The 18,689-nt window shown below is 59.0% G+C and overlaps 1 protein-coding gene across 1 annotated transcript in view; it reads right to left on the reverse strand.

Annotated features, from left to right (window-relative positions):
• SYT7 (synaptotagmin VII) overlaps nucleotides 1-18,296 on the reverse strand; it is a 66,449-nt gene extending 48,153 nt beyond the window's left edge. Inside the window, exons 1-2 of the mRNA XM_012662695.1 lie at nucleotides 18,080-18,296; nucleotides 17,445-17,609 (exon numbers count right to left, since the gene is read on the reverse strand). Coding sequence (XP_012518149.1) covers nucleotides 17,445-17,609; nucleotides 18,080-18,296 — 382 coding nt within the window. The remainder of the gene's footprint in view (nucleotides 1-17,444; nucleotides 17,610-18,079) is intronic.
• Between the last annotated feature and the right edge of the window lie 393 nt (nucleotides 18,297-18,689).

Raw genomic sequence — 18,689 nt, forward strand, 5'->3', positions numbered from 1 at the left:
GCGACGCTGCACAACCTAGTCACACCCAGCTTTCCTCCTTCCCACAAGCAGGTCGACCCCTTCACACCCATGAGGCTTTGCATAAGCTGTTCCCTCTGCCTGAAATGCCTTTCCTTCTCTATCTTCAAGGCGCACTGACAAAGATGATCTTCATTCCCTCCCACAATCCTTTCTGCCTCCCTGGTAACTAACTATGACAATTCACCATTTTGGGTTAATAATTAGCTCTTTCTATGTCTTACGCCCACTAGGAGCATCTGGGGGGCTGAGACTCATCTCTGAAGCCCAAGGTCTGGTACACAGAAGACGCCAGATAAGTAGTTGTTAAACAAATTCATGAAACTACTGAAGGCCCCAGGTAAGCCCACCTCCTCCAAGAAGCCCTCCCCAATGATAGGCATTCACTGCAGTTTCTTCCTTCTCCAAACTTGACCCTCTCTCCAGTCCCCTTTTCTTGGGGGTACACCTGTCCCTCAAGTATGTCCAGTGAGGTGATATCCTGTCTCCCCATTGCCCAGGGTCTCCCACAGCCTGCAGCCCAGGTCACAGATCAGAGAAGCCACTGGAAATCTAAAGAGCACACAGGCTCTTTCCCCGAGAGTTCACTTGCTCTTACACTCCCTGACGGTGACAAACCTAGCCCTTCCAGAGTTATCCCATCACCCCCAATCCCTCCCGACCGAGACTGCTCCCCCTCCTGGGGGCTCTTGCAGGCAACCCCAGATCCCCGACCTTTGCAGTCCTTACCAAGTGCCTTTACTCATCGTAACCAACACATGCTCGGCACTGACTCGTGTCCACATTCACCACCCTCTGAAGGTAAATACTCTTACACAATTTACAAAGAGGGAAACTGAGGCTCAGAAGGGTTAAATGTTTGCCCAAGAGCACACCGAAGAAGGGAGGTAAAGCCAGGACAACCCTGTGGCTCTCACTCTTGTTCCACCCTAGGGAAGCTATGCTTTGAAACAAACAAGTCACTGCAACAATGGAGGGAAGAGAAGAAAGAAACTGAGTGAAACAAAATAAAGAACAGCCAGGGAAAGGCCTCCAGCTTTCCCAAGAATTTTACCAAGTAGAGCCATGCCCAAGTTACCCCAAGCACTTTGGAGACCCCTGGGATGTACACACCCCTTCCTGGGGCTCCTACTCGTCCACTGGCCCAGACATCGGCCTCAGTAAAGCACCCTCAGTAGACAGAGGCCCAGCCCACCCAAGGGTTCCAGAAAGGGTTGTGGGTTGGGCACCTGGGGCTGGACAGGCTGGGAGTGTGAAGAAGAGGAGGATGGGGTGGCCCGAGGACTTGCCCAGGGCCCTGTCTCTGGTACGGATTAGGGTGCAGCAGAGTGCACCCCTGGAGACAAAGCAGAGTGCTGTCGGGGGTGGTTGGGCCACATCTGCCAGCAGGTTCCCAGCCTGAGCCCGCCTCCTGCCACCTGATTCTGTATCACATATCAAGCCCCAGCGCCTCCCCGACCCCTATCCTTCGGGGGCTTCAGGATGAAGTTCAAAGTGGAAAACAGTGAAAAATGGAGTCCTAGGTTTCCATAGGAAGCACCCTCCACGTGCACGCTGAACAGGTGGAAATGGGGGAAGATGGGAGGGCCTTTGTAAGTGGGCAGTGTTTACCAGCCCCAGGGCAATCTGGCCACAAAGGGAGACATTTTGGGAGCATACCCTGCCTCCCTTCCTCCCCGCAACAACTCACACAAGAAAGCCAGAAATAGGCAGGTTTGGGGAGAAAAGAACAGAAAACCAAAGAGATAGACCCTGACCCCGGACAGCCAGGCAGAGCTCCAAGTCTGGCCTTCGTGCAGAATTTTCTGCCCTCTTTCCACTCGAAAGCTTCCGCTTCCAGGCCACCCGCCTTGGTTGGGAACAGGGCCAGCTCTTCCCTGGCAAGAGGAAAAAGAAAATGAGAAAGACGGGAAGAAGGAAAAAAGAAAAAGGAGGGAAGAGAGCCTGGCACTCACTCCCCAGGAGAGCTGGGCCTTGGCCTTGCCCCTTTGCCACGCCCTCCGGGCATTCTCTCTGAGCGTCCTTCAGAAAGCAGCAGAGGTGGTAGCAACCCCTCAGGCCTCACCCTGGGCGGGAACTAGGCTGGCAAAAGAGGAAGCCCAGGGGAATTGTTTTGGAAAGTTACAAGTAGCCGAAAACAGGGGCTTAGCACGAGCAAGCTTCCTCAACCTTGACTGTAATAAAAACAGATAATGCGTGAGTGAGCCAGGGAGAGCGCGCTGGCAGGGGCCGCAGAGGCCGGCTGGATGCAGACGGTTTAGAATTCAGAGGAGATGCCAAGTGAGTAAACAGCGAATGAAGGATTATCCGGATGGGCCAGGAGCCGTTCCAGCGAGAAATTGGACGGGGACATGTCAGGATCCACAAGCACTCCGACTCCTCATCCGGGAGCAAGGCCCGGCGAGCCGCGAGTGCCTCGTCCACGCCTTCCCTGCCTCTGCTCTCTCTGCGCAAAGAGCGTGGCCTTGGTAATAACGGCTCACGTTTGTACAGGGCGGGACAGTTTACAGAGTGCTCCACAGTTTACTGAGGGTTCACATCCATTGTCGAATTTAATGGAGGTGATGGTATCTTCTGCCCTGTGACCCCCCCTCCCACAATGCCTGGCTTAGGGAGGCCTGGTGCCTCTGGCTTTGGTCTTCAACCTCAAAAGAGGGGTAGGGGGAGACAGGCCATCTGTACAGCCCAGGGAGCTGCTGAGCCAGAAGTCATTAGGGTCAAAGGCTTTCGGGATGGACAGGGCCAGGTGTGGGCTCTGAGCAGGGAGCCAGGCTGAAGGGTTTCTAGCCAGGAGTTAGCCCCGAACCTGCCACACTCCCGACCCATCTTGATCCCAAAGTTGATAAGCCACCTGAGCAGCCACGAAACGATCACGTCCATCAGAGCAGCAGAAGCCCGAGCAAGGAGGAGGAGCTCGGATAAAGGGCCTCTCAGCCAGGAGTGTGGGGCAGAGGCAGGATCAGGGACGTGTGATGATTAAGTGCAGGCCTTGACCACTAGTTACTCCTATGAATAATGCATTGTTGTGCCTTGGTCTAAATCAGCATCTTATTGTTATTAATAATACACGGCTGCAAAGAAGCTGGGGTTGGAACTGTGTGCTGTGTTTTGTTCGAGGATCTTAGAGCACTTAAGAGTTCCTGTTGATGATGACTCAACTCTACCTTCCCCAGTCACAGGCCTCCTTAGAGGCCCGGTATGTGTGCTGGACCGACACCTGCCCGCCTGAGGCTTAGAGCCATGAAGGCCACAGGGACTTGACTACTTCCATGCTGGGGTTCAAATCCTTGGCAAGGGCATTTGGTGGGGGAGGGGAAGGGAGTGCACTTAATCTGCACCAGCTCAGCGGCTCTCGGGGATGCAACATAACGTGAAGCAGCTTCCAGAGATGTTTAAGAAGAACAAGGATAACCAGTGGGAATCCAGATGTGGGAGAGAGGGATGGAGGGAGACCACTGCGGATCTGAATCCAGTTTTGGCGCTTGCTTCCGCAGCACATATACTAAAAATTGGAACAATATAGAGAAGATTAGCATGGCCCCTATAAAAAAAAAGAATTGAAAAAAAGTTAAAAACATGAATCCCAGTTTTGCCACTCACTGGTTGTGTGACCTTAGGTTACTCACTCAACTCTCTGGTCCTAAGCCACATTGTTGGAATACAGGGTCTGAGATTCCCTCTTGGAGGTGCCACTCTATCATATTTTGGGGTGTCATTTACACCACAGATATTAGAACGGAGGCACGAATGCCCCGCCCCTGGGCGCTGACTACTGTGCTGAAACCGCCCTCAGCGGCACCCACCCCTGTCCTTGGTGCTGAAAAAGAACTCGGTCCTGGGGCTGAGCCTCCTCCAGGCTGCCCTTTGCATTGCTCCTGGCGAGCAGGTCCCAAGAGACTGGAACCTTTTCACAGTAGATGGCAGTGGCCCCATCTTCCTCTGCCAATTCCTCCCCAGTCAACCTGCAGCTGAAGCCATGGAAGCAACCAGCCGACCTCAAGAGCCTCCTTTGCCCGAGTTAGGTCCTCAGGTGCTGAGGACCCAGTCATCAGCCAGGCTTGGGACAAAAAGAACCTCCCCGCTAATACCACACCCCATTCCCTCAAGGGGAGCCGGCTGCACTGCCTCCTGGTGGCTGGCGCGGACACCGTGCACAGAGCAGGCACACAGAAGGTCCCCAGCGGAGTCGCGGGGCTGGCGGGAACAATTGGCAGAAGGTCTGGCCCCCGCCACTCCCTCACCGCTCCTGGGGCGATCAGGTGCTCCGAGCCTGCAGCATTGCCCAACAGTGCCCTGGCCGCCTTGGGGCGCCATGCTGCCCAGGTCACAGCATAGGCTCAACCCAGCTGGCCAGACCTGGGCAGGCAAAACTTCCGACTCCCTCCTCCAAGGTGGGTGGGGTAGACTTGTTTAAACAAATACCAACCTTTCCTCCCGCAGGGCCAGTCCCACCAAGACAGACGCAAAGGCCTATAACACGCCTCCCCCAGGGCAAAGGCCCCATACCTCACACCCACCCAAACAAGAACCTTGTCCACAGCCTCCCTGGGAAAAGCCCAGGAGTTAGGGGAGAAAGCCACAACTGTGGCCCATTCCTCTTCCCCACCCTACAGGTGAGGGCTCTTTGAAAAGCAGATCTGCTTGGTGTTTCTAGGGACTGCTTGATATTAGCCTCACCGAGTGTAGAGATTCCCCTCCTTCCAAAAACAAATAAAACCACCTGAAGACAGCATCCAAAATCACAGCTTCTCTGGATCCAGTCAGGGAGTCATGGTAATAGCCTTTAATTACAGTAGATACAGCTAGTATCATTTACTGAGCACTTACTATATGCCAAGCATTGTGCTAAGAGCCCTGCAAACACCATCTCACTTAGTCTCACAAGCCCCCTGGGAGGGAATATCGTGCTCAGCATCCTACAGATGAGGAATGTAGGGCTCAGAGAGGTGATGTGACCACTCAGAGTGGCGCAGCTGGCGAGTGTTGAGACTGGCAGGGAAATAGCGTGTCTGCCCTTAATCTTGCTGCTCAGCTGAATCCACCTCGCCACCGTTCTGTGTTCTGGGGTCCTCACCAAGCCTCAGGTACCTCCAAGGCTACCCCACCCCTCCACCATTCTCACCTCTCAGTTGAAACCCACATGGAGGAACAGAGCAACACCTCACGCTCTGCAGCACTTTACAGCCTGCTAAGTGCTTTCATAGGCACTGTCCAAACCGACCCTCATGATCCCGAGGGGTGAGGTGGCCAGGGGTGGCCCTCTTCTGATTTGACAGCAGAAAAGACTAAGGCTCGGCCGGGCGCGGTGGCTCACGCCTGTAATCCTAGCACTCTGGGAGGCCGAGGCGGGCGGATCGTTCTGAGCTCAGGAGTTCGAGACCAACCTGAGCAAGAGCGAGACCCCGTCTCTACCAAAAAATGGAAAGAAATTAATTGGACAGCTAAAAATATATGTAGAAAAAAAATTAGCCGGGCATGGTGGTGCGTGCCTGTGGTCCCAGCTACTCAGGAGGCTGAGGCAGGAGGATTGCTTGAGCCCAGGAGTTTGAGGTTGCTGTGAGCTAGGCTGACGCCACGGCACTCGCCCCAGCCAAGAGAGTGAGACTCTGTCTCAAAAAAAAAAAAAAAAAAAAAAAATGTATAAAAAAAGACTAAGGCTCAATGGACTAAGTGGCTCACCCCAAGTCACAGAGTGAGCAGGGGAGCCAGAACTCAGGTGAAGTTGGTGGGACTCCCAGTCCAGTGCTCACTTCCCAATTCTCCAAGGCTGGGGTCGTGGGTGTAAGCCAGGCAGGGAGTCCTAGGGGCCTTCATCTCCCAAAGGGCTTCCTGAGGCCCTGACCTGAGCTGCTTCCCACCCCCCAACCCTGGTCCTCAGGGGCTATCAGCTGGCTCAGCTTTAACTTGGAGTCTCAGAGTCTCATTCTAAATGAAAATTCTTTTCCAGGCAATTACCTCCTGCTAATTAGGAGGCAAGGCTGCCAGTCCCTGGGCCCTGGGCTGACCCCTTTCTCAACTCACAGAGGTGGGGGGTTGTGGAGGTACTGGGTAGCAGCACCGGCCACAGAAACTGCCTGGGTCATGGTCCCATCAGGGCAGGGGGTGCTGGTGGAGGAGCAAAGAGCTCCCAGGAACTGGACGAAGGGAGGCAGGGACGCTGGGGAGGGAGGGACTCTGACATGGGAGATAGCTGGGGGACAAGAAGCTAGAAGGAGCCTAGACATGTCCATGCAGAGTAAGAGAGAGACCTGGGCTCCAGAGCAGCAGAGGGAGCCAGGAAGATCTGCAAAAATGGGGACACATCAAAGGAAGAAAGGAGAAATCTCAGGAACCAGAAAGGCAGAGGAGGGGGCAGGGATCTCCCCTCTGCAGAGGGAGAGAGAGGAAGAAGGTATCCCAGCAAACGGTCAAGATTACAGAAGGGGAAGAGGCAGAGAGGGATACTGGGAAACTCCAGGAAGAGGAAGGAGAGAGGAAGGACAGGGAGAAAGGAGGAATTGCTGAAGGAAAACCCCGGGGAGAAGAGGGAGGAGAGCAGGGGAGGACGGCTTGGAGTGGCAGCTCCCAGGGCCCCAAGAAGGGCTCTCTCTACGTCATTGTCCTTGAGCCTCCCCCAATGTCAGTGCCCAGCCAGCCGGGCCTGCACACCCTCCTACGCAGCCACAGGTGCCGGCGGGCAAGATGTCAGGCCACCAGCCGGCTCAGGCCCCAGATGCTCCGCTCACCCGGGGCAGCCAGCCCATCTCCCTCCCTGCCAACCTGCCACCCGCTCCATCGGGCTGAGCCAGGGGCCCTCCTAGGTCACACAGTAACATGACCAGGAGCTTCTGGGGCTGTGTGGTCCAGCCTCTCCACTTCTCAGAGGGAGGACCAAGGCCAGAGAGGAAATAGTGCTTGTCCAAGGTCATATAGCAAGTGAGTGATGAGGCCAGATGCAGAGGGCTCAGGGGCTAAATCCCGGGGGGCAAGGGAAGGGGGGGTCCTGTTCCCTCCTAGGCAAAGGGCAACAACAGGAGACAAAGACAGGTCTTGGCTGCCAGCAAGTCAATCCGTGATCAAAGCCCTGTGGAGTGTGGGGTGGCAAGTGGAGGGGAGCAAGGGTGGACGAGGCTAGACGGGAAGCAAAGGAAGTCACCATTTACGGAGCACTGGGTGGGAGGGCTCCGCAAGAGTTATAACTGCAGCTAACATGACTGAGCACTTACCAGGTACAGTGTGCCAAACACTGAAGACATCACATGCGGGATCTCATTTGATCCCCACGACCACCCCATAAAGTATGTGTCACTGTTATTCCATTACAGGGAAGACACTGAGACTCGAGGGGGTTGAGAGACTTGGCCAAGTCCATAGAGCGGACCAGTGGCACAGTTCTAACTCAGGCCATTTTGAGGCCACTGCCCTGAGAACCCCTCTGACATGGCATTATCTGAGGAGTTCCCGAGATCCCAACCCGGCCCTGGTAGAATCAGAGCCCAGATGGCAACGGGACTACAGTCCTCTCCTGTAGAGGTTTCTTGTGGCCCAAAGCGGGGTTAGCCCATGAGGTCCTAGACTTGAACGAGCCCTGTCTTAAGGCACTGGAGTCTAGGTTCCAGTCCTGGCTCTGCCACTAACTTACTGTGTGACTTTGGGCAGGTCATTTGCCCTCTCTGGTCTTTGGTACTGGTGCTCCCGCTGGTACCACCAAAGGGTAGGACCAGATGAAATAAGAGCTACTACGCGCATCGTGCTAACTCTGTGACGGGCACAGTTCTAGGCGACTTACAGATATTAACTCATCAAATTCTCCCAGCAGCTCCACATCAGCGCTATTCCTATCCCCATTTTACAGATGGGAAATGACGCACTGAAAGGTTAAGTCAGTTGCCCAAGGTCACAAAGCAAATCAGCACATGGCAGGTCTGGGATTTGAGCCTTTTCACTTCTGATCCAGAGCCCCCGTGCTCCGGCTGCCACTGTGCACTACTTCCCTAAGGACCCTCTCGGCCCCGGGTTGGGGCCCCAGAGAAGTGTGCCCACGTCCTCTGCGCAGACACACATGCCATCATGTTTCCACATGGGAAGCACACACGGTCACGCATCTATACGAAGTGACATGTGTTTGCTCGTGCTCCCATGCCCACTCCGTGCTCTCACCCAGTTTCTACCTGGAATAGCCAGAGTGGGTCACACATGTCCGCAAGCATTCCAGCACCAAGAATAAGCCAACTCAGCCGGTCCGTGCACACACATACACACGTGTCCCGCTCTCTGGGCACCGGTTGACTCACGGGGGCTGTGTGCCACAGTGCACAGCCATGTGGCAGTGACGTGGGCCACCACACCCCTTCTTCCTCTGCTCCCCTCTAGCGCCTGGGTGGCTGGCACGTCACATCCCGCACCTGCCGGCACCCCATCCACACTGCCTGCCTCACGCCTCTCCCCTAACAGAAGCAGGCACCTTCTCCAGGAAGGAAGCAGGCTCAGGCACAGCCTGGCTCCCACAGCCCAGAGATGCCAGCCAGCCTGGGGGTGGAGAGGGAGAAAGAGGCATCGGCTAAAGGCTCTGCGGGGGCCTGGGGTCCATGGTTCCTGTCTGGGACCAAGCCCTCCCTTAGGTCTGAGTGCCAGAGCTGAGCTCTCAAGACCTTAGAGACACCAGCCTCTCTTTGTCATTGCCAGATATGAGGAGAGATGGAGACCCTGGGGACAGAGGGTCTGCCCATCACTCCCAAGAAGGACTGTGGTGCCACCAGGGCTCCTCTGGCCAAGATGCCATCGCACCCCCCACCACCCTATCCCCTGGTCCCTGCTCTCTCCTCCCCCTGCCCAAGCATCTCAGAGTCCTGGGTATTTTTAGGCCTCAGCTGACAGGCTGTGAAATCGCTCCCTTCGCACCTCCCCAACCAGGCGGGGGCTGGAGAGGGAGGAATGAGGTTGGGGGGGGCACGCAGACGATTCATCAGGCTCCTCCAGGGCTGGCAGGTGCCAAGCAGGGAGTGAGGGGTTCCTCCCCTTCTCACAGCCTCCCCTGAAGAGAGAGAATCCCTCCACCTTGCCATAGAGAAAGAAGGGAGGCAGGGTGGGAGGGAGACTCCCCTCTCCTCCAGGGACCTGAGAACAAAGGCTTTATGGGACACCCCAAGCACTAAAAGAGGCTCTGGGGACACCCTTTGAGTCCAGCTCTGCAGCCAATACCAACTCCTAGTGCTCCCTTCTGAGAGACAGGCCGAGAGACAGGCTGGCTGGGATCCTAGTAGGATACGGGAGGCACCGGGCAGTGCAGCCCAGCGCTTGAGACCAAGGATTTGGAGTGAGGCTGCCTTGAAATGTTATCCCTGCTCTGCTGAGTGACCCGGGCAAGACACTCCACCTCTCTGGGTCTCAGTTTCCCCATCTGTACACAGCGATAATGACATCTCCCTTGCAGGACTCTGCTGTGAAGATTAGATGAAATGATGTATGTAAAGAACAGGTGCCCCCACCCCCCAAGGCACGCTAGGAGCTTCTCCCTTGCTGCTTTCTCTGACCTTCGATTCCTCCAGACCACCCATTCTCTGGGCTGGCTTTCCTGCCGTGATCCCAGGGCAGGAGCCCACAGTCCATCGTGGCATCAGGCTCACTGGTGCCCACATGACTGCCCCCCACCAAAGGGAAAAAAGTCCCCAGCTAAGATGGGTGGGCAACTCACACCATCCCCACCTCTCTGCTTCCTGCTGCAGGGCACACACACATACACATCATGTGTGCACACACCCAAATGCCAACATGCGTGTGTGCTGCCAGCGCCTCCGTGTGAGGGCGTCTGCCCTGGGACGACCCCCGAGGGAAGTGGGAAGACACACCCAGGCCCTGCTGTGAATGGGCCCCTGTGCCAGGGGCCGTGGGCACAGAGAGGGGGGCGGCCTGCCTAGTCGCTGTGGAAACAGATTGGCTCTGGTGGGGCAGCTGGAGCGTGAGCTGTGTACCCCCAACCCCAGGGCCTGGCCCTGACGCCTGCTGGGGGTGGGTGTGGAACCAATCCTCAGGAGGATTAGCTGTGTCTGCTGGGCCCTGGGCCTGCCCACCCTGGCCCTATATCCCTCCCCAGGAGGCTCTCTCTGACACGCCAGGCACCTGGGTCAGCCCCCACGGGGTGCTCATTCACGCCTATCCACTCCAGACTACCCCCTTGACTGCCCACTACCCGCCCAAGCTTCCCAGGGGCAGGGCCCCGGGCCAGCTGGACACTGCAGACCTCCTGGTGCCGGCGCTTTGGACTCGGCCTTGTGCAGCTGGGAGATCAAGGAGGGGCTGGGCAGAGGCAGGGACAGGTGAGCTGACGTCTGAGACTCTAGCTCCATCTACCTGCCTGCCTCCAGGCTTCCCACTTTCCACACCACCTCGTTGTTACATTTCTTTATAGAGACCCACTCAAAAGCTATCAAAGGTCCTCCATTGCCTTAAGTAAAAAAAAGAAAAAATTCAGTTTTCCTCTTTGAGAATGCCAAGCCCTTCATGATCTGGCCCAGCCTACCTTCCCCAGCCTCACCTGCTACAGTGCCCCAAAGGTCTCCCTTCCAGCCACGCTCAAGCACTCACTGCTGCCTCAACTGGCCAAGACCCCTTAAATTGTTGGGCCATTGCATGTGTTCTCCCCACCTCACCAAATGCCTCACCTCTACCGGCTCCCATGGCAAGCTCTTATTCTTCCTTCAAGACCCAAGGCCCTGTGCCCGAAGCTCATGCTCTTAGGTCTGGCATCGTGTCTGGAATCCCAGACTGACTTCTAACTGCCGGTTCCCACTTCCAGGATGGTTCTGGGGATGGAGGAGCTAAGGCATGTCATGTGCTTAGAATGGCACCTGGCACATGAGCATGCAACATGTCCTTGCTGTTCTGACGGTAACTAACTGACACTGCCTCTGTGAAGCCCTCCCCAACTCCTCCAGCAAGGAGGTAGCCGGCACGTCCTCATCAGGGCTTCCGGAACTCTCATCCCACACATCAACCACTTAGTACCGGATAATGCTGTGAACAGCTGCCACTGGCTGAGTGTTTACTACGGGCCAGGCTCTCTGCTAAATACTTTTCCTGCCTTATCTCACCTCATCCTCCAACCACCTGGGAGGTAAGAACCGTCATATGCACTTAACGGAAGAGGAAACCAAGGCCAGAGTGATGGAGTAACCTGCTGCAGGGACACAGCAGCTGGTGTCTCTGCCAGGATTCGAACGGACAGCTGTTTGACCCCAGCACCCCAGCTTAAGCAAGCCATCCCTGACTGCACATCTGTACAGTGCTTAGCACATGCTGAGCGCCCCACAAATAAAAGCTTGCTATTATTGTGCTATTGTTATTACCAGGGGAGAGGACAGGGTACATTGGGTGACCTGAGAGGGGATTCCTTAAGCTGGACCCCTACAAAGCACAAAACCCCCATTCCTGGAAAAAGGAAGTGAGGTCTCCGAGGGGCCCTTGGCCTGCCGGAGACAGGATCAGGTGTGGCAAGGAGGTGTGCAGGGAACCCCAATATCTGGACCCGCTAGACTTGGGGAAGCTGAGGGGTGCTGGAGTGAGCAAATGTTCAAGGGAGCTGTACCGGGCCCAGGCCGGGCAGAGCAGGAGAGGGCCTGCAATGTGCTGGCCGCGCTGGCCGCCACTCTCTGGCCCTGCTGACACCACCCCGTGGTAATGAGACGGATCCAATTTGTACCTGGGGCCCCACCGGGAGCAGCTGCCGTGGCAGGGTCTGAAATAATTTAATTGGACACATTAGCCACACGTCCTCTCCTCGCTCCCCGCGTGCAGAGCCTCACGCCAGCGCCCCTTCAGCCTCCCACCCCTCACACCACCCTACCCTGGCTGGGGGCAGGGTGCACACTCCACCAACCAGCTAGGACCGACCGGTCATTCCTGGGGCTCTAGAACCAGAGGCTCTCTAGGCCCCAAGTTCTCCCCAGTCTCTGATGCAAGCAGCAACCATGGGAGCCCACTGGGGCAAGAGCTCTCCTCCTGTCTCCCCCAGTGGGCAGAACAGTCACCTCCTTTTCTCCCTTGGGAGGTCCCAGAAGCCCCTAGCCTCCTGCGCTCCAGGAATGACACTGAAGGGGTAGGGCCAGCAGCACATGCCTACCCTACCAGAACCTTTGGTTCTGCCACCATCAGGGTCACTGCCAAGATGGGTGCAGTCCTTCTCTTAGGGTCTGGGGGAGGGGTGCATACACACACGCACAGAACCAGAGTCACAAACACACAGACCCAGACACACACACGCATACGCTTGCATGAACAGACCTACACAGTCATGGAAACGCTCGCATCTATGCACACGAAAGCTTCCACAGACACCCACACGTTCACACCCGTGCACACCATACAGCCAGGTGAGGCTCTGCTCCCAGCAGACAGAGGCCTCTGTGGCGAACCTGGCAGGTGGGAGGGTGTGGCAGGGGGCAGGCAGGGTCCCCAGAGGGCGCAGGCCCTGCCTGGCTGGATACAGGGCCGGGGGAGGGGCCCTCCCCCAAAGCTTTCCGTCACAGCTCCCCACGCACCTCGACGCACCTCGCTACAAATACACTCATTAGCTGCTGTTTACAGCGGGCACGGCACTGAGATGAGCACAGCTATTACGGCCGTCCAGCTGCCGCCCGCACACGCACGTAGGTACACACATAGACAGCGCTTCCCCTGCCGCCCCGCCCTCCCTTCCACCCGCGCTGCAGCCCGGACCGCTCAATCACGTGAATGTATCAATTCTCCGAACGTCCTGATTTGCGGGGGTCCAGCTCACGATGCAAGTCAGCTCCCAGCCCAGATCCGCAGGCCACGCACCTCTCCCAAGGGGCCCCTCCAGGTGGAAGCTGCAGACCCCCCAAGGGCAGGCCCGATGTGCCAGCCCACCTTCCAACCACTGTGTCTGGGATACCAGGCACAGGCTCTGGGCACCGTCCAGCCCCTTCCACAGGTCCCATGTTGTCTGCCAACTCTGTTTCAATCCTTGGGGAATTCTGCTGGGTGAGACCAAAGCCCTGCCCTCCAGACACAAGTTGGACAGGGCCCAGCAGGGCTGCCCTGCTGCCTGGAAGGTCAGGGACCTCCATGTCCATGGAACTGGCACAATTTGCCTGGCACCACTGGCTGGGGTTCCCTGGCAAGGCAGGAGGGCACCTGGGCCAGGCCTGGCACAGGCTGGCTCCGGCACCTGGCCAGACCAGTCACAGCCCTGACAGAGCAGGCTGACCTCACCAGCCACATGTGCCACCTGCTGGGCACTCTCCATGGGGCAGGGTGCTGGCTCCATGCAGGGCCGCTGGTGCCCACCTGGGATGCTTCAGTGCCTCTGGGGCCAACGAGCCAACTCCTTCTCCAGCTGAGAGTCCTTTGCTCAGGACTGGGCCTCCTGCCCCGCGTGGCCCCCTCACCAGCCTCTCCCTGATGTTCTCAGTCTGGCTCCCCTGGGGGAAGCGGTTATTGAAAACGGTCCATCAGATTCAATAAGGATTCACAGTCCCTGAGAGAATGGGGGTGGGCGGGGCGGAAACTCAGGAGTGGTGGGAGAGGAGGGGAGCCTGTACTCCTCTGCGTTCTGCACAGCATCCTGCAACCGCAGGGCTACGGGGCTATTTTGCCCTCAGTGCCCCTTAAGCCCAAACCTGGGGTCAACCAGAGGCAGGACCCAGCTCACCTGACACCCACCTGTTCCCCTGCCTTCCAGCTGTCCCTCACCTGTCCCCTGCTGGCCTATGTGTTCTCACCCCAATCCAGCCTGCTCTAGCCCCTCCCCCCATCAAGGAGAGGCTCTGGGGCTATCTCCCTCCCACCATTCCCCAGTCCTTGAGCACCCAGCCTGTTGGCCAAGCTGGCCCCCCAAGGCCACAGAGCAGCACAAACCAGGGCCAAAGAGAGGCCTCTCTGATGGTAACACTACAGCTTGGGGGTGCTGGCCACTCTGGCCCACGCCCCACAGAAACCATCCTGCCCTGGTATTCAGGCCTGCCCAGTCTCAGGTCCCCTACTGTGCCTGGCCTGTGGGGAGATCGTTTGATCTTCAGTCCCAGACTCTGACCCAAGCCCAGGGTGCAGGCCAGGGAGGGAGGTAGGGAGAGAGGTTGTCGGGGAAATGATCGGACAGTTTGGCCTCCTTGGACCTTCCCCACATGCCAGCCCTGGTCCCTAATCCTGGTGGTCCTCACAGATACCCTTGATCTGCCCTTTCAGCCACAGCCCTGACTCCCTGCACAGCCTCTGCCCCTAACTTGTGCCCAGTGACTTGAGGGTTGGCCTGGACAATCTCATGGATCCTTCTGCCTTCAGAGAGGAGACCCACAGTATGCATGAGTCTGTCCCCCACACCTCCAAGGAACGACCTGCCTGGCAGAGTGTCTGTAGGGGACAGAGCCCACTAACAGGTGGGAGAAATGGAGGCTGTTACCCCCAGGAACAAGCTCCCTGAGGGCTGGGAGGCCGGGTAGGCAGCCCTCAGGACCTGACCTCTCTCCCAGAGGTTCCCTCTGTGGCCTTGCTCACTAGCTCACGGCAAGGTCACCTCTCCCTCCTTTCCTCCCTCCCCACTGCTGTCCTGCCTGCCCACTGCAACGCTGACCCCTGCAGGCCTGCTGAGGCCCTGCCTGGCCTGGGGACAGGCAGTCTGAGGGATGGGGGACTTCAGCATGAGCAGAGGATGGAGGCTGAGGGCAGGGAGGGGCCTCGAGTCTACGGGAGTGGGCAGAGGGGAGGTTGCAGGTGTGCCTGAGGGAGGCTGGGCAGAGCGCGGAGTGGGAGCCCCAGGTGTGCACGTGAGGGGCTGGCGCGCTCTTCACCAGGCTCCCGGTTTCCCCCCGGCCCCTTTTTTCATCCATAATAGATCAGAGAGGGAAGTGTCTGGGGGCTAGAGGCCCAAGTTGGGAGGGAACTGCACCTGTCAGGTAAGGTAAACAGTGGGTAGAGCCTCGTGGGGACCTGCTGGGTGAGTGGGATGAGGGAGGGAGTGCCACAGGGACCCTCTGGAACCAGCCTGGAGCAAGGAGGAGCAGTAGAGGACAGGAGATTTCTTTTTTAAAAAGACTGAGCCGCAGGTGTTCCTGGGAGAGAGATGAGGGGATCAGGGTGTATGTAAAAGGCACTAGCCCCAGGGGACCAGAGGGGAGAGGAGGGACAGGCCTCCTTTACACAGGAACTAATTTGCATATCTCACTCCCACCTGGTGCCAGCCAAGGGAGATGTGGGGGCAGAAATGGGGGACGCAGAGCCCTGGCTGGGAGAGCGGAGCCTTGGGGACCTTGGGCGAGCTGTGGGGGAGGAAAACCTGCCCTGGAGCTATAGGGATTATAAAAGGTGGGCAGGTATGCCAGGGGCCACAGAGGCCAGACTGAGGCCGCCAACCCTCTGGAGAGCCCCTGAGGACGAGGATCAAAAGCAGACTGCCCTCTCCAGTTTCTGACCCCACCCAGCCCAGTGCCTACGCCGGAGAGAAGTAAGCCTCAGACCAGCCGCTTTCCCAGTGCGAGCTGCCCCTGCCACAAGCACTACTGGGCCCTGCAGCTGCAGCTGGAGTGGGCAAGACAGGTCCCAACCCCAGGCAGGGAGGCCCATTCAAGGAGGTGGCGAGAGAAGGTCGGGGGCTGCCAGCACACCAGGGGCAGCACTGGATTCCAGACACTTTGCCCAGAAGATACAAAGCACGTCAAGTTGGCCTCCGTGGCGAGGGCAGAAGTGCTTGAAGGAGTGGTGATGTCATGGTGCCCAGGCGTGGGAGGGAAGAGAAGGGAGAGGGACGAGGGCATGGTCCCAGGCCGGTAGCCTAACAGGGACAGGGGGGAGGCTGCCAGCCTGGCAGCAGCACGGGGAGGGGAGTGTCCTTACTGCATCCCCCCTCTCCAACCCTCATTCCCAAGAGCTGTCTCTGAACTAAGCTACTGGCTTCTGAGAAGGTGAGCCAAGCAACAGAATGCCCCTGTCCTTGGTCCATGTGCTATAAGCTGGCAGCCTTGTGGGGGAAGATGCCAGGGTAGGTGATCTGGGTCCAGACGGATGAGGAGAGCACCCTCCAAAGGCAATGCCCCTTCAGCCATCACCTAGAGGACATGCATAGAAGGCTGCGAGGTTCCGCAGAAGGAGACTGAGTCTCTTTCATCCTTATACCCAACTGCTGAGTGAGGGCACTGCCTGGTGCCCAGGAGGTCATCCTCAATCAACTGGGCTGCAATGAATTGATGGGGGTGGGTGCCCATTCTTCAGGATGCAGGGACAGGCTGAGGCTGCCCCTAGAGGGGAAAGAGCAGATGTGAGCCTGGGGCAAGAATGGGCAAAGCCAGCGCCCACTGGACTACACTCTAGAGACTCAGGGCTCTAGGCCCCTTCTGCAGAGGGTCTCAGAACTGTTCCTTCTCCCCGCCCCAGCACCTCCACCCCCAGGAGGCTGGCAGCAGGGGGCCCAGAGGCTGTTCATCTGGAACTAGGTCCTGGGCTGGAGTCTTGTGTTTTTAGCATCAGAAACAAGCCCGGAAACAGAGACCTTGATGCCAGAACTGGCAGACTGGGGGTGCTGGGTCTGGGGTGCAACACCGCAGATGAGAGCTGGGACTGAGCCTGGGCAGGAGCTGCAGGGGACCTGCCTACAGGTGGGCACTGGGTGAGGAGACATCAGGAGCCAGGGAGGAAATGGCAGAGCAATTTCTGAGGAGGGAGGAAAGATTCCCCCCGGCTTTGGCTTGGAGGATGCCAAGCAGACAGTGGGCGCCCAGGCCACTCCCCAGGCAAAGGAGAAATGCAAAGGAGTGCGGCCCCTCCCCCTCCCTCCCCCGACAGGACTGGAGTGAGTTTGGGGTTCTTTGCTTCGCCCCTCCCCAAGCCTAGGAGAGCATTCCCCTGGCACCCCTATTCTCATCACCCTCTGCTCTTTCCCTTCAGGTGGCCCTGTCTCCCCCTCACCGCTCCTGCGGTTCCCCACCCCCCAGAGCCTCCCTGCCCTGCCGCTGCACCAGATTCCCACCTGCCCCCTGCACCCTCTCAATTCACAGTTGGCACCGCCAATGCCACTCCGATCCCCCGTGCCCACAACCCTGGCCAAAAGCTGCCGATATCCTCGCCCTGGGGTCCCCCAGGCTGGCACCCCCAGGGCACTGGTGCTGAGGAGCCAGGGGTGCCTCTGAGGGCACTGCCCGGCTCCCACGGGGGCAGCGGCTCCTCGCTCCGCCACACACGTTGTCCTTGGGCTGCTGGGGGCGGGGGGGACAGGTCCTTGTGGGGACACTGCGAAGCCGGCCCCGGACATAAAGCCCGCGGTGTCCGGACTGCGGGGGACCGCTCGAACTCGCGTTCCCGGGGCTGGGATGACCCTGGGGGAGTCCGTGCAGCCCCGGGCCGACAGCAGCCCCAGGCTGGGGCTCCGAGACGGCGCCCGGCGCCGCCGCCGTCCTGCCCGCCGGCGCGGGGCGCCCCAGCCCGCGCGGGGCCGCGCTTACCTGGGCTGGCCGCCTCCGGGTCCCGGTACATGGTCCCCTCGTCGCCGGTTCCCTCGGGGCTCCTCAGAGCCGCCCGCGGCCGCGCGCTGCTTCGCCGCCGCTGCAGGACATGGGGCCGGGCGACCCCCGGGGGCGGGTCCGAGGGCGGGGGCCGCGCGGGCTGCACTGAGCCGCGGAGCCGGGGAGCGGGGGCCGCCCGCCAGCCCTCCCGCCCGCCCGCGGAGCACGCTGCCGCCGCCGCCGAGCCGCGCCGAGCCTCCTCCCTCCGGCCTGCGCGCCGCGTGTGCGCGCCGGAGCGTGTGTGAGTGTGTACGAGGCCGTGTGTATGTGTGTGTGTGAGCGCGTGTGTGAGCGCGCCCGGGGCACCGCCGGCGCCGCCCGCCAGCCGCCGAGCGCCGCTGCCAGGGCCGCCGCCTGCGCCCGCTGCCGCCCGCTGCCGGCCGCGCGTCGCACTGCAGCCCGCGCCCGCCGCGCCCGGAGCCGCCCCGAGGGCACGGCCGCCGCCCCGCGCCCCGCCCGCTCGCAGACCCGTAGGGAGGGCCGCCGAGAGCCGCGGCGGGGCTCTTCGAGCCTGCGGGTCCCGCCGCACTGCACGACCAACCCCGCCCGTGCGCCCCTGGGCAGCGGCCTCGCACGAAACAGGGCCGCCGAGCCGGCCACCTCCTCCGAGGGCCCTTTGGCTCCGTTCCAAAAGGCCTGGAGATCCACTCCGGGTTTTCCGCTTGGTGGCGGCTCGAGGGCGTCAGCTCCGGACTCCACACCGCGGCGGTCCCGGGAAGACGGGCTGGTGCGTGCAAAAACCAGGAGTGGAGTTTTCGCCAGAGCTGAGCCTGGGTCCGCCACTCTGGTCATTCCCTGAGCTCGCACACAGCTGGAACCCAAAGGGCTAGGATCCCTGCCCTTGTGGGGAGATAGGTCTAGTGACCCTCCCCACTTAACCCAGCCCCACAAAAGAAGAAAACAGACCTTTCAGCCTTTGCTCATCCCTCTCCAGCAACCGCTCCTCCTCTGGCCCTCTCTTTTCTTTGACCCCAGTGCCTCAGTGGGGAGGAAGGCAATCCCTCCTTCCCCTTCTAACCCTGGGGCTGTCTTAGCCCCTCTTCCCCTCCGTCCGCTACTCCTTTCTCTACAGCATTGGAACTATTTGATTCCGGCAGGGGGGAGAAGAGACCTGTCTCTCAAATACTTTAAAGGCCTGGAACTGAACCACTGGTGGTATCAGGTACAGAGACCTCCCTGCATACA

The sequence above is a fragment of the Propithecus coquereli genome, unplaced genomic scaffold (assembly GCF_000956105.1).
Source record: "Propithecus coquereli isolate 6110/MARCELLA unplaced genomic scaffold, Pcoq_1.0 Scaffold775, whole genome shotgun sequence".
Taxonomy (NCBI): Eukaryota; Metazoa; Chordata; class Mammalia; order Primates; family Indriidae; genus Propithecus; species Propithecus coquereli.